The 15,574-nt window shown below is 44.2% G+C and overlaps 1 protein-coding gene across 1 annotated transcript in view; it reads right to left on the minus strand.

Moving 5' to 3' along the window:
* Positions 1 to 15,574, minus strand: part of yes1 (YES proto-oncogene 1, Src family tyrosine kinase) — a 91,876-nt gene that overhangs the window by 24,583 nt on the left and 51,719 nt on the right. The window contains exon 8 of the mRNA XM_061978773.1: positions 1,941 to 2,120. Within this exon, the coding sequence (XP_061834757.1) occupies positions 1,941 to 2,120 (180 nt within the window). The remainder of the gene's footprint in view (positions 1 to 1,940; positions 2,121 to 15,574) is intronic.

Here is a 15,574-nt window from a genome sequence, read left to right on the forward strand (position 1 = left end):
TGAGAGTCCAGTCCATAGTGGATCTAACATAATAGTGTGAGAGTCCAGTCCATAGTGGATCTAACATAATAGTGTGAGAGTCCAGTCCATAGTGGATCTAACATAATAGTGAGAGTCCAGTTCATAGTGGATCTAACATAATAGTGTGAGAGTCCAGTCCATAGTGGATCTAACATAATAGTGTGAGAGTCCAGTCCATAGTGGATCTAACATAATAGTGAGAGTCCTGTCCATAGTGGATCTAACATAAGAGTGTGAGAGTCCAGTCCATAGTGGATCTAACATAATAGTGAGAGTTCAGTCCATAGTGGATCTAACATAATAGTGAGAGTCCAGTCCATAGTGGATCTAACATAATAGTGAGAGTCCAGTCCATAGTGGATCTAACATAATAGTGTGAGAGTCCAGTCCATAGTGGATCTAACATAATAGTGTGAGAGTCCAGTCCATAGTGGATCTAACATAATAGTGTGAGAGTCCAGTCCATAGTGGATCTAACATAATAGTGAGAGTCCAGTCCATAGTGGATCTAACATAATAGTGAGAGTCCAGTCCATAGTGGATCTAACATAATAGTGAGAGTCCAGTCCATAGTGGATCTAACATAATAGTGTGAGAGTCCAGTCCATAGTGGATCTAACATAATAGTGTGAGAGTCCAGTCCATAGTGGATCTAACATAATAGTGAGAGTCCAGTCCATAGTGGATCTAACATAATAGTGAGAGTCCAGTCCATAGTGGATCTAACATAATAGTGTGAGAGTCCAGTCCATAGTGGATCAAACATAATAGTGAGAGTCCAGTCCATAGTGGATCCAACATAATAGTGTGAGTCCAGTCCATAGTGGATCTAACATAATAGTGAGAGTCCAGTCCATAGTGGATCTAACATAATAGTGAGAGTCCAGTCCATAGTGGATCTAACATAAGAGTGAGAGTTCAGTCCATAGTGCATCTAACATAATAGTGAGAGAGTCCAGTCCATAGTGGATCTAACATAATAGTGAGAGTTCAGTCCATAGTGGATCTAACATAATAGTGAGAGTCCAGTCCATAGTGGATCTAACATAATAGTGTGAGAGTCCAGTCCATAGTGGATCGAACATAATAGTGTGAGAGTCCAGTCCATAGTGGATCTAACATAATAGTGTGAGAGTCCAGTCCACAGTGGATCTAACATAATAGTGTGAGAGTCCAGTCCATAGTGGATCTAACATAATAATGTGAGAGTCCAGTCCATAGTGGATCTAACATAATAGTGTGAGAGTCCAGTCCATAGTGGATCTAACATAAGAGTGTGAAAGTCCAGTCCATAGTGGATCTAACATAATAGTGTGAGAGTCCAATCCATAGTGGATCTAACATAATAGTGTGAGAGTCCAGTCCTTAGTGGATCTATCATAATAGTGTGAGAGTCCAGTCCATAGTGGATCTAACATAATAGTGTGAGAGTCCAGTCCATAGTGGATCTAACATAATAGTGTGAGAGTCCAGTCCATAGTGGATCTAACATAATAGTGAGAGTCCAGTCCATAGTGGATCTAACATAATAGTGAGAGTCCAGTCCATAGTGGATCTAACATAATAGTGTGAGAGTCCAGTCCATAGTGGATCTAGCATAATAGTGAGAGTCCAGTCCATAGTGGATCTAACATAATAGTGAGAGTCCAGTCCATAGTGGATCTAGCATAATAGTGAGAGTCCAGTCCATAGTGGATCTAACATAATAATATGAGAGTCCAGTCCATAGTGCATCTAACATAATAGTGTGAGAGTCCAGTCCATATTGGATCTAACATAATAGTGTGAGAGTCCAGTCCATAGTGGAAGGCGCTGACATGGAAAAAGTGTTCTGTACTTTTTGCATGTTTGGAATGGACTTGGTGTTAAAGTATACTCTACTTTTGACAAGGCCTACTTGCTACACAACCTGGACTAACCTTTGCCCATGAACTCGGTGACGATGTAGATGGGTTCTTCGGACACCACGGCGTAGAGAGGCACCAGCTTGTCATGCCGCAGCTTCTTCATGATCTGGGCCTCTTGCAGGAAAGCTTCTGGCGACATGGTGCCGGGCTTCAGGGTCTTGATAGCCACTTTGGTGGTACCGTTCCACGTGCCTGAGCAGAAAATAAAAATCACTTAAGTTTGCAAAAACGAACAAAAATCCTGTGCATTAAGGTCCAAAAAACAGCCATGCTGCCCTGTATGATTGTAGATGACCACAATGTATCCTGCCGCCCTTCAATTATTTATTAACTGTATGCACAGTTATTAGGCAAATGAGTATTTTTATGTGAACATGTCAGCATTTTAACACCCTTATCTAAAGTCTTAGTGGCCACATGCGTGGACAGCACCTTTTAGCTTTTATTTCCAAAATTGTGTACACTACTGAATTGGGGTCTTATGGCCACTTATGTGGACACTTATACTGCCATCTGGTGGTGTCAGAAGAGTATAACATACAAAGGAATTTGGGGGGGAAAGAGTCCAGTCAGTGAGAGTCCAGTCCATAGTGGACCTAACATAATATTGTGAGAGTCCAGTCCATAGTGGATCTAACATAATAGTGTGAGAGTCCAGTCCATAGTGGATCTAACATAATAGTGAGAGTCTAGTCCATAGTGGATCTAACATAATAGTGTGAGAGTCCAGTCCGTAGTGCATCTAACATAATAGTGTGAGAGTCCAGTCCATAGTGGATCTATCATAATAGTGAGAGAGTCCAGTCCATAGTGGATCTGACATAATATTGTGAGAGTCCAGTCCATAGTGGATCTAACATAATAGTGAGAGTCCAGTTCATAGTGGATCTAACATAATAGTGTGAGAGTCCAGTCCATAGTGGATCTAACATAATATTGTGAGAGTCCAGTCCATAGTGGATCTAACATAATAGTGTGAGAGTCCAGTCCATAGTGGATCTAACATAATAGTGTGAGAGTCCAGTCCATAGTGGATCTAACATAATAATGTGAGAGTCCAGTCCATAGTGGATCTAACATAATAGTGTGAGAGTCCAGTCCATAGTGGATCTAACATAATAGTGTGAGAGTCCAGTCCATAGTGGATCTAACATAATAGTGTGAGAGTCCAGTCCATAGTGGATCTAACATAATAGTGTGAGAGTCCAGTCCATAGTGGATCTAACATAATAGTGAGAGTCCAGTCCATAGTGGATCTAACATAATAGTGTGAGAGTCCAGTCCATAGTGGATCTAACATAATAGTGTGAGAGTCCAGTCCATAGTGGATCTAACATAATAGTGAGAGTCCAGTCCATAGTGGATCTAACATAATAGTGTGAGAGTCCAGTCCATAGTGGATCTAACAAAATAGTGAGAGTCCAGTCCATAGTGGATCTAACATAATAGTGAGAGTCCAGTCCATAGTGCATCTAACATAATAGTGTGAGAGTCCAGTCCATAGTGGATCCACTTATACTGCCATCTGGTGGTGTCAGAAGAGTATAACATACAATGGAATTTGGGGGGGGGAAAGTGTAAAAATAAGAATTAGCATGTCACTAAACATGAAGTACACGTTTGTGTACTTATGGACTAAGTACATCATATCAAAAGATGATTCTTAGTTTTTATTCTAATTAGGGTTCAATAAGCCCAAATAGCAAAGAGAAATAAAAAAAAGCATGTAAACAAACAGCTTGGGCCTTAATAGGTTAAAGATGTGAAGCTTTATTGGGCAAATTACTGAAAAAGAGACTCAAAAAGTTAAAGAAAATGCAAGATAGATAGATAGATAGATAGATAGTGTTGCGTTTTGGACCAGTTGTTCCTCCCAGGGAATTCAAGTCACAATTCGCTCCCAAGTTCTTTCCGACACTTAAAGCTGAGTTGAAAAACCACCAGAGACAGAATAGGTATTTTGTTGTATATATTCTCAAAGCTTTGACAATATACATTTTAGATTGAGACCAGTCTAACCCTAGAACCTTCTATCCCGCACACCCAAAATGGTCTCTCTTCCCAACGCCAAAAACCTCTCTTCCCTTCCACCTCCCTAGCCATAACAAAAGCACAACGTCTCCCTAGCCATAATACATTCCAAAGAACTCAAGGTTAACACACAGAGTTTGCTTGCTGACAGAGCATCAAGAGAAGAAGTGGAAAAGACGAGCTGTTTTCAAATATGACAAAGAAATTTTAAGAAGTACAACTTAAATTCGGATATATGTAAATATCTGCCTCCGACAATTCCCCCTTCAGATCTTCTAAAAAGATCTTTATCACTAGTACAACACTTCTAAAATACGCCCCTCTTTGAGCAAGCTAGTAAAAATTAAAAGCATAGTTACATGGGAGATAAACGGATGGAATCTATGTCAATGTCGTCATTCATACAGGGAAGGAAACTAGCATTTCTCGAAAGTCACCACTTTGCCTGACCCCCTTCAGTGACATAGCAAACCCAGGTTGTTCAGCAAGCCCCTCAACAGCATCACGAGTCAGGTTGGTCAGTCTCAACAGATTATAAAAAACATAGTTAATGCGTTCTACATTTTTAGTAGCAGTCACAGGGAAAATAGCACCAATTATAGGACGGTTCTCGAAACCTGCACAGGATTCAAACCACAATTTATGTTGTGGTGGGACCCTCCTTGGTTGTCCAATTGCATCAAAGTAAACACCCTCAGGGTTTCTCATCAAATCAAAGGAGCCCGTTACGATCCCGGACGAGCCCCCAATTTGTTGCGTTTTGGACCAGTTGTTCCTCCCAGGGAATTCAAGTCACAATTCGCTCCCAAGTTCTTTCCGACACTTAAAGCTGAGTTGAAAAACCACCAGAGACAGAATAGGTATTTTGTTGTATATATTCTCAAAGCTTTGACAATATACATTTTAGATTGAGACCAGTCTAACCCTAGAACCTTATATCCCGCACACCCAAAATGGTCTCTCTTCCCAACGCCAAAAACCTCTCTTCCCTTCCACCTCCCTAGCCATAACAAAAGCACAACGTCTCCCTAGCCATAATACATTCCAAAGAACTCAAGGTTAACACACAGAGTTTGCTTGCTGACAGAGCATCAAGAGAAGAAGTGGAAAAGACGAGCTGTTTTCAAATATGACAAAGAAATGTAAGAAGTACAACTTAAATTCGGATATATGTAAATATCTGCCTCCGACAATAGATAGATAGATAGAACTTTAATGATTCCTTCAGGAGAGTTCCCTCAGGAAATTAAAATTCCAGCAGCAGTGTACAGAATTGAGATATAATTTAAAAAGTAATAAGTAAATAATAAATGAAGGGGTTATATGTTATTACTTTGCATCCCCTGTCATCCTAGTACCTTCTGTGGTCAGCATTGAAAGGCATTAATAGACATTGTGTGCTTTTTCATTAAAATCGGATGATCCTGATCGGTGGCATCTCTACTTACGATTGTAAAATGTGCACAGGCAAATGAGTATTTTGAGCATACCTTTTTTTAATGCACATTTTCTAACTCCAAACTGTCTGAACTAGAGATGCGCGGTTTGCGGGCACAACAGCGGAGTCCGCGGATTATCCGCGGATCGGGCGGATGAAATAAAAAAAAATTAGATTTTATCCGCGGGTCGGGTCGGGTCGGGTCGGGTCGGGTCGGGCCGGGCGGTTGAAATAAAAAAAAATTAGATTTTAAATAGATTCAGGCGGGTGGCAGTTAAACCAATTCGGAAATATATCTACATAGTTAAATGTTGTTACCCACATACGAAAAACGAGCAGGCACCTGCTGCATATGCCACAACAGAAGAAAAAAAAAAAAGAGATGGACACTTTTACGGAGCGGAGAAGGGACGCCTCGCCGGGGTCCGGGACCGAGGCCCCTTCCCCCGAGAGGGCCCCACCGGGAGCCGTAGCTGAGGCGATCCGCGAGAAGGGCCCGACGCACGTCCAGGGTCACCACCGCGCCCACCGCACCGACACCCCGCCTCGTCCGCCTTCGCCGCGGCCGGCGTCACACGCAGCAGGTAAGCAGCTTACCTGCCCGCCACCCCTGTTGCCGGGGGCGCGTAACAGGGGTCACTCCGCGCGCAGTGCGCTCACGAAAGGGGTGGGGCTCACCCTGGTTGATATAGACAGCAGGACGGTGGCCATGGAAGTCGGAACCCGCTAAGGAGTGTGTAACAACCCACCTGCCGAATCAACTAGCCCTGAAAATGGATGGCGCTGGAGCGTCGGGCCCATACCCGGCCGTCGCCGGCAGCGAGACGCGCTTGGAGGTGCGCTCAGCGCGGCTCCCATATGACTGCGCACTGGTGTGCGTCTGGGTCGTGACAGCGTGGCACGCGAATGTCTGTGCTGCATTGGATCAGTCTCCTTTCTTTAACAGGCAAAAGCTTTATACCCTCACTAATGCCTTGCATCGTCTATATTAGATATATAACAACGGGCGGGTGCGGGTGGGTGCGGTTCTGATCAAATGTTACATCGGGTGGATGGCGGATGGTTGACGACTTTCTGATGTGGTTGCGGATGAAATAATTGCCTATCCGCGCATCTCTAGTGTGAACATATCGGTGAGGTGTGGCCTCAAGAGGTCAACACCCCATTTTAGGGCTATCAACTGAATTGTTCTAGGGGCCACATTTCCACAAAGCTAAGGACCTGGGGATCAGACTTTCCCTTCACTATTATTCTTATTCTGAGAATAAAAGAAAAACGTTTCTTGTTTATTGTGTCAGAGTTACACATTTCAGAATAAATAGCCCTGTTATGTAAGTGGACACTGGCCTTTAGCAAGTTTAAAATGTCAAGGCAAGGATCTGCCACCGTATTTATACTGGTCCAAGTTTCTCTATAAAAACCGGGGAGCAGTATTGTTTTTATTACATTTCATTTGCTGCAAAAATGTTAAAGTCTGTCCACTAGAGATGCGCGGATAGGCAATTATTTCATCCGCAACCGCATCAGAAAGTCGTCAACCATCCGCCATCCACCCGATGTAACATTTCATCAGAACCGCACCCGCCCGTTGTTATATATCTAATATAGACGATGCAAGGCATTAGTGAGGTTATAAAGCTTTTGCCTGTTAAAGAAAGGAGACTGATCCAATGCAGCACAGACATTCGCGTGCCACGCTGTCACGACCCAGACGCACACCAGTGCGCAATCATATGGGAGCCGCGCTGAGCGCACCTCCAAGCGCGTCTCGCTGCCGGCGACGGCCGGGTATATGGGCCCGACGCTCCAGCGCCATCCATTTTCAGGGCTAGTTGATTCGGCAGGTGGGTTGTTACACACTCCTTAGCGGGTTCCAACTTCCATGGCCACCGTCCTAGCTGCTGTCTATATCAACCAGGGTGAGCCCCACCCCTTTCGTGAGCGCACTGCGCGCGGAGTGACCCCTGTTACGCGCCCCCGGCAACAGGGGTGGCGGGCAGGTAAGCTGCGCGGGCGGAGCGCGCGGAGTGACCCCTGTTACGAGCCCCCGGCCACGGGGGTGGCGGGCAGGTAAGCTGCTTACCTGCTGCGCGTGACGCCGGCCGCGGCGAAGGCGGACGAGGCGGGGTGTCGGTGCGGTGGGCGCGGTGGTGACCCTGGACGTGCGTCGGGCCCTTCTCGCGGATCGCCTCAGCTACGGCTCCCGGTGGGGCCCTCTCGGGAGAAGGGGCCTCGGTCCCGGACCCCGGCGAGGCGTCCCTTCTCCGCTCCGTAAAAGTGTCCATCTCTTTTTTTTTTTTTCTTCTGTTGTGGCATATGCAGCAGGTGCCTGCTCGTTTTTCGTATGTGGGTAACAACATTTAACTATGTATATATATTTCCGAATTGGTTTAACTGCCACCCGCCTGAATCTATTTAAAATCTAATTTTTTTTTATTTGAACCACCCGACCCACCCGACCCGCGGATAAAATCTAATTTTTTTTTATTTCATCCGCCCGATCCGCGGATAATCCGCGGACTCCGCGGTTGTGCCCGCAAACCGCGCATCTCTACTGTCCACAGTTTTGAACTGAACTCAGATTTGGCCCACAAGCCGCCAGTTGAATAGCCCTGCCCTATTATATTCATGTGCGGAATATTTTTCCCCAGGCTAAAAATGGGCCAAAAAAACAGATGTTTACCTTATCCCAATAAACATCTGGTCAGTATTTGAACATAAAAGTGTTTGATTGTGAGGCATTAAAAGCCACAAAATGCAACGGGTCCATCAGACCCACAAACGCTGGCTGAGTAACAACAATATGAACGTTGCACGGAAAATTTCTCTGCATCCCACAGGGATTCTTCTTCTTTTGTGTTTCTGCACCTGCGGTTCACACACAAGGTTGCAATATTGTTTGCCAATACTGTCTGCTCTCATTTTCTCGCACATTTGACCCTCTGATGTCCTGTGTACCTACACTCTGTCCTCCTCCTGTCTCGGCGTACTGTGTGGGTGGGTGCGTGTGGTACACAGAACATCAATTTCCACACTCCTATTAGCCCCGGGGACATCATATATGCATACTTGCCAACCCTCCCGATTTTTCCGGGAGACTCCCGAATTTCAGTGCCCCTAACGAAAATCTCCCGGGGCAACCATTCTCCCGAATTTCTCCCGATTTTCACCCGGACAACAATATTAAGGGCGTGCCGTGATGGCACTGCCTTTAGCGTCCTCTACAACTTGTCGACGCGTCCGCTTTTACACCATACAAACAGCGTGCCGGCCCATTCATATGTTGTATGCGGCTTCTGCAGACACACGTAAGTGACTGCAAGACGTACTTGATCCACAGCCATACAGGTCACACAGAGGGTGACTGTATAAACAACTTTAACACTGTCACGTTCAAACACTGAGGACATCTATTAAACAAGACAAAAGGCAAGGAATCAAACAGAGACAGAATTCAATTTGGACTCAATATTGAGGAGAGACATGGCCACTGCACTCTCTGTACAGTCCTGCACCACGCTCTGACGAAGAAGGTTTTCGTCTCCTCATTTATTCAGATGTTCAATGTTCACGCACCAACACATGTCACAGCAGGAATGGGAAGTATGTAAAACAGTCATTGTCTTCGGTCGCTTTGAAGTCCAAGAAGAGGATTTCTCGGGCTTGGGCTCTTCCTGGATCCAGCTGGGGCAGGTGTTGGAGGACAATGGATAACCCCTCCCGTCTCCTGACCACAGCAACTTGAAGAGGGCAGCGGGTCGTAAATAGCGTTGACCTCGGTTACCAAATAGTTGAAAGACCTACTCAGTGGCCTAGTGGTTAGAGTGTCCGCCCTGAGATCGGTAGGTTGTGAGTTCAAACCCCGGCCGAGTCATACCAAAGACTATAAAAAAATGGGACCCATTACCTCCCTGCTTGGCACTCAGCATCAAGGGTTGGAATTGGGGGTTAAATCACCAAAATGATTCCCGGGCGCGGCCACCGCTGCTGCCCACTGCTCCCCTCACCTCCCAGGGGGTGATCAAGGGTGATGGGTCAAATGCAGAGAATAATCTCGCCACACCTAGTGTGTGTGTGACAATCATTGGTACTTTAACTTTTAAAGAGAGTTTGTGAAATACTTCAGAGAGAGTTCGTTTAACACTTCAAAGAGAGTTCCTCTGGAAGTTGAGCAGATCCTGCCATCTGTCCTTGTTGAAATCACAGTGGCGTTTCACGAGCCTTCTTCCTCTTGTTGGGCCTCGAAAGACAGCATTCATAATACGACGTTTCTTTTGTGATAACTTACAAACAATTATTCCAACAAACACTGTTACAAATATGCGTCACACTGTGAACCCACACCAAACAAGAATGACAAACACATCTCGGGAGAACATCCGCACCGTAACACAACAGAACAAATACCCAGAATCCCTTGCATCCCTAACTTTTCCGGGCTACAATATACACCCCCGCTACCACCAAACCCCCCCCCTAATCCCCCGAATTCGAAGGTCTCAAGGTTGGCAAGTATGCTTATATGTAATAGAAATGTGCATGGTGTGTGGTCATTAAATATGTATTCTGATATATGTTCTTCACAGAAAACGAGCCAAAGTCTGTGAGTCTCAGTTTGAAAAATTAATTAATTGTATCATTTTTCTTTTAAGAAAAAATGAAAACGGGTCCCACAAACCCGAAAATGTATTTTCGAGGGATGCAGCACCCTTAGAAAAGAAAACAGAAACACAAATTAAAGCTGCAAGCAGCATTGGTCGGGCCCGCGTATTTGGCAGGTGCTAGTCCTAAGTGTCCCAATACTTTTGTCTACTTTTAGTCTGAAGTGTCCCAAGACTTTTGTCTAGTGTACCTACCTTGTCTGCATTGTGTGGGCATGTTGGTGCTTCCTGCTTTTGAGCAGCCATCTTAAAAAAACAGCAGCGCAGCAGCATCAGTGCAGCGGGTCTTTGAAGGGTCATAAAATCAAAACCGGAGCAGGTATTAAAAAGCTGTTCTATACTTTTATACACAAGGGTTCAATCTCTCTCCTGTGTTAGTTTGAAGCCTAAACGACAAACGCGCTCAGAGGAGATAGATTTTGAAGGAAGGTGACCGGTTTTTACAACAATGTTGTTTTGAAGGGGGAATAGCAAACTTCCTGTTGATTTTTGCTGGGGGTTGTCAATTTATGAAATGTAGGTCTAAGTGAGACCTACATTGAAGTTTTTGTTTCATGTCTCTCCGACCTTCCCAGTGGGAGTTACAGGCAGTTTTGTCATTTTTTTCTTCCGAGGAGCAGTTTTTTCTCCGTTTTATTAAAAAATTGCTCTAGAGCGCAATTTTGAGATTTGGGGTTAGGTTTTTTTATTAGATCGCAATTTCTGCTAGTCCTGATGTGTGTGTTCAGTTCGGTGAGTTTTGAAGCATGTTAAGGGGGTCAAATTACAGCTCAAAGAGGCAAAAGTGACTGTTTTTAGTACTTTTTTTGTCTTGAAGGGGGAATTGCCAACTTCCTGTTGATTTTAGCCCAAGGATATACAATTATGAAAACTAGGTCTAAGTCAGACCTACATAGAAGTTTTTGTTTCATGTCTCTCCGACCTTCCCAGTGGGAGTTACAGGCAGTTTTGTCATTTTTTTCTTCCGAGGAGCAGTTTTTTCTCCGTTTTATTAAAAAATTGCTCTAGAGCGCAATTTTGAGATTTGGGGTTAGGTTTTTTTATTAGATCGCAATTTCTGCTAGTCCTGATGTGTGTGTTCAGTTCGGTGATTTTTGAAGCATGTTAAGGGGGTCAAATTACAGCTCAAAGAGGCAAAAGTGACTGTTTTTAGTACTTTTTTTTGTCTTGAAGGGGGAATTGCCAACTTCCTGTTGATTTTAGCCCAAGGATATACAATTATGAAAACTAGGTCTAAGTCAGACCTACATAGAAGTTTTTGTTTCATGTCTCTCCGACCTTCCCAGTGGGAGTTACAGGCAGTTTTGTCATTTTTTTCTTCTGAGGAGCAGTTTTTTCTCCGTTTTATTAAAAAATTGCTCTAGAGCGCAATTTTGAGATTTGGGGTTAGGTTTTTTTATTAGATCGCAATTTCTGCTAGTCCTGATGTGTGTGTTCAGTTCGGTGAGTTTTGAAGCATGTTAAGGGGGTCAAATTACAGCTCAAAGAGGCAAAAGTGACTGTTCTTAGTACTTTTTTTGTCTTGAAGGGGGAATTGCCAACTTCCTGTTGATTTTAGCCCAAGGATATACAATTATGAAAACTAGGTCTAAGTCAGACCTACATAGAGGATTTTGTTTCATGTCTTTCCGACCTTCCTAGTAGGAGTTACAGGCAGTCTGTTTTTTTTTTTTTTCCTAGGGGGCGCTAGAGCGCAATTTTGAGTTTTGGGGTTCGGTTTTTTTTATTAAAAGGCAATTTTCGCAGGTCCTGATGTGTGGGTCAAATATGGTGAGTTTTGAAGCATGTTAAGTGGGTCGAATTAGTGCTCAAAGAGGCGGCGGAAGAATAAGAAAGAAAGAATAAAACCTTACAAATTCAATAGGTCCTTATGTCCCATTGCATAAGGGAGTCCTTATGCAATGGGCCATGCGGGCCCTAATTAATTGCCAACACATGTTTGGAGATAGAAAACACGACTTTTTGGCGCATCATTTTGAATGTATGTCAGAAATTGTCATATCTATGCAAGTTTATGACCTGGCTATCATTTATAGCCCACATACATGTGGATATACATGAACAAACAGATATAAATGAAAGTATCTCTCCCGTAGGGCTGGTAAAACAAGGCAGGGAGATAAAAACAAGTCAGAGTGCTAAGTGGTCATCTTTAAAACACCACGGACGCCCAAACTGGCTTCCACTTCCTCGTGGAGCGCCACTTACTCACGCATTGCTTACAGTACGTTCAATGAGCTGCTCTGGGGGGAGAGCCAGCACTTCCGTCATGAGGCTGACCTCCAGGAATGAATCACACTGCGCACTCACACACACACACACACACACACACTGAAGGACAAAGTAGGGCGATGATGCTCACTAATGCCAAGGAATGGAGGTCATGAAAAAAACATGAACATTTTCCAGTATTAAAAAGCAAGTTGCTGGACAAATGCAGGAAGGAAGATGTCAGGAAGAAGATGTTTGCCGTTTCTTCCTCGAGCAAAGGAGGGAGAAGAGAGCACAGGAATTCCTGGGATTGCGCAGAGGACGCTTGCAGGTCGAGGCTTGCTGCGGGCCTAATAAGGGAGTGAGTGATGACGACGCACGCCGGCGAAGTGAAGCGTGGAAGGACGTCCTCCTCCCATTAACATATATATACGCGTGTGGCTTTCGGGCGTAAACGGAATGCAGACGTCAGCTCTTTAATCAATAAGTAGGACAGCTCTTTGCTGAGCGCCATACTGTATATACTGTACATCAATCATCCTATAAGTCAGTGGTGTTTACAGTCTGTTTGTCTCCCGGAGCTTGTTTTCGATTGGCCCACATTAATAAAAAAATAAGCTAAAATATGGCTTGCATCACAACATTAAAGGATTCATATTACGAACCCCGTTTCCATATGAGTTGGGAAATTGTGTTAGATGTAAATATAAACGGAATACAATGATTTGCAAATCCTTTTCAACCCATATTCAATTGAATGCACTACAAAGACAACATATTTGATGTTCAAACTCATAAACTTGCAAATAATAATTAACTTAGAATTTCATGGCTGCAACACGTGCCAAAGTAGTTGGGAAAGGGCATGTTCACCACTGTGTTACATGGCCTTTCCTTTTAACAACACTCAATAAATGGGAACTGAGGAAACTAATTGTTGAAGCTTTGAAAGTGGAATTCTATCCCATTCTTGTTTTATGTAGAGCTTCAGTCGTTCAACAGTCCGGGGGTTGTCCGCTGTCGTATTTTACGCTTCATAATGCGCCACACATTTTCGATGGGAGACAGGTCTGGACTGCAGGCGGGCCAGGAAAGTACCCACACTCTTTTTTTTATGAAGCCACGCTGTTGTAACACGTGCTGAATGTGGCTTGGCATTGTCTTGCTGAAATAAGCAGGGGCGTCCATGAAAAAGACGGCGCTTAGATGGCAGCATATGTTGTTCCATAACCTGTATGTACCTTTCAGCATTAATGGTGCCTTCACAGATGTGTAAGTTAACCATGTCTTGGGCACTAATGCACCCCCATACCATCACACATGCTGGCTTTTCCACTTCGCGTCGATAACAGTCTGGATGGTTCGCTTCCCCTTTGGTCCGGATGACACACTGTCGAATATTTCCAAAAACAATTTGAAATGTGGACTCGTCAGACCACAGAACACTTTTCCACTTTGCATGAGTCCATCTTAGATGATCTCTGGCCCAGAGAAGCCGGCGGCGTTTCTGGGTGTTGTTGATAAATGGCTTTCGCTTTGCATAGTAGAGCTTTAACTTGCACTTACAGATGTAGCGACCAACTGTATTTAGTGACAGTGGTTTTCTGAAGTTTTTTTTGCAAATAATAATTAACTTAGAATTTCCTGGCTGCAACACGTGCCAAAGTAGTTGGGAAAGGGCATGTTCACCACTGTGTTACATGGCCTTTCCTTTTAACAGCACTCAGTAAACGTTTGGGAACTGAGGAGACACATTTTTTAAGCTTCTCAGGTGGAATTCTTTCCCATTCTTGCTTGATGTACAGCTTAAGTTGTTCAACAGTCCGGGGGTCTCCGTTGTGCTATTTTAGGCTTCATAATGCGCCACACATTTTCAATGGGAGACAGGTCTGGACTACAGGCAGGCCAGTCTAGTACCCTCACTCTTTTACTATGAAGCCACGTTGATGTAACTTGTGGCTTGGCATTGTCTTGCTGAAATAAGCAGGGGCGTCCATGGTAACGTTGCTTGGATGGCAACATATGTTGCTCCAAAACCTGTATGTACCTTTCAGCATTAATGGTGCCTTCACAGATGTGTAAGTTACCCATGTCTTGGGCACTAATACACCCCCATACCATCACACATGCTGGCTTTTACACTTTGCGCCTATAACAATCCGGATCGTTCTTTTCCTCTTTGGTCCGGAGGACACGGCGTACACAGTTTCCAAAAAAAATTTGAAATGTGGACTCGGCAGACCACAGAACACTTTTCCACTTTGTATCAGTCCATCTTAGATGAGCTCAGGTCCAGCGAAGCCGACGGCGTTTCTGGGTGTTGTTGATAAACGGTTTTCGCCTTGCATAGGAGAGTTTTAACTTGCACTTACAGATGTAGCGACCAACTGTAGTTACTGACAGTGGGTTTCTGAAGTGTTCCAGAGCCCATGTGGTGATATCCTTTACACACTGATGTCGCTTGTTGATGCAGTACAGCCTGAGGGATCGAAGGTCACGGGCTTAGCTGCTTACGTGCAGTGATTTCTCCAGATTCTCTGAACCCTTTGATGATATTACAGACCGTAGATGGTGAAATCTCTAAATTCCTTGCAATAGCTGCTTGAGAAAGGTTTTTCTTAAACTGTTCAACAATTTGCTCACGCATTTGTTGCCAAAGTGGTGACCCTCGCCCCATCCTTGTTTGTGAATGACTGAGCATTTCATGGGATCTACTTTTATACCCACTCATGGCACCCACCTGTTCCCAATTAGCCTGCACACCTGTGGGATGTTCCAAATAAGTGTTTGATGAGCATTCCTCAACTTTATCAGTATTTATTGCCACCTTTCCCAACTTCTTTGTCACGTGTTGCTGGCATCAAATTCTAAAGTTAATGATTATTTACCAAAAAAAAAAAAGTTTATGAGTTTGAACATCAAATATGTTGTCTTTGTAGCATATTCAACTGAATATGGGTTGAAAAGGATTTGCAAATCATTGTATTCCGTTTATATTTACATCTAACACAATTTCCCAACTCATATGGAAACGGGGTTTGTATGATGCTTTGGTGCAAATTTTGCAGCGATTATGCTTGACATTGCATCTTCAAGCCGCTTTCTGATCGTCTCTTCAGGATGCGCCGTTTTGTGGGCGGTCTTATTACGTGCCAAAGCGCTACTTGCCAGCCCTCCCGAATTTTCCGGGAGACTCACGAATTTCAGTGCCTCTCCCGAAAATCTCCCGGGACAACCATTCTGCCGAATTTCTCTCGAATTAAGGCACGCCCCCTCCAGGTCCGTGCGGACCTGAGTGAGGACAG

This window comes from Nerophis lumbriciformis, linkage group LG19 (genome assembly GCF_033978685.3).
Source record: "Nerophis lumbriciformis linkage group LG19, RoL_Nlum_v2.1, whole genome shotgun sequence".
Lineage (NCBI taxonomy): Eukaryota > Metazoa > Chordata > Actinopteri > Syngnathiformes > Syngnathidae > Nerophis > Nerophis lumbriciformis.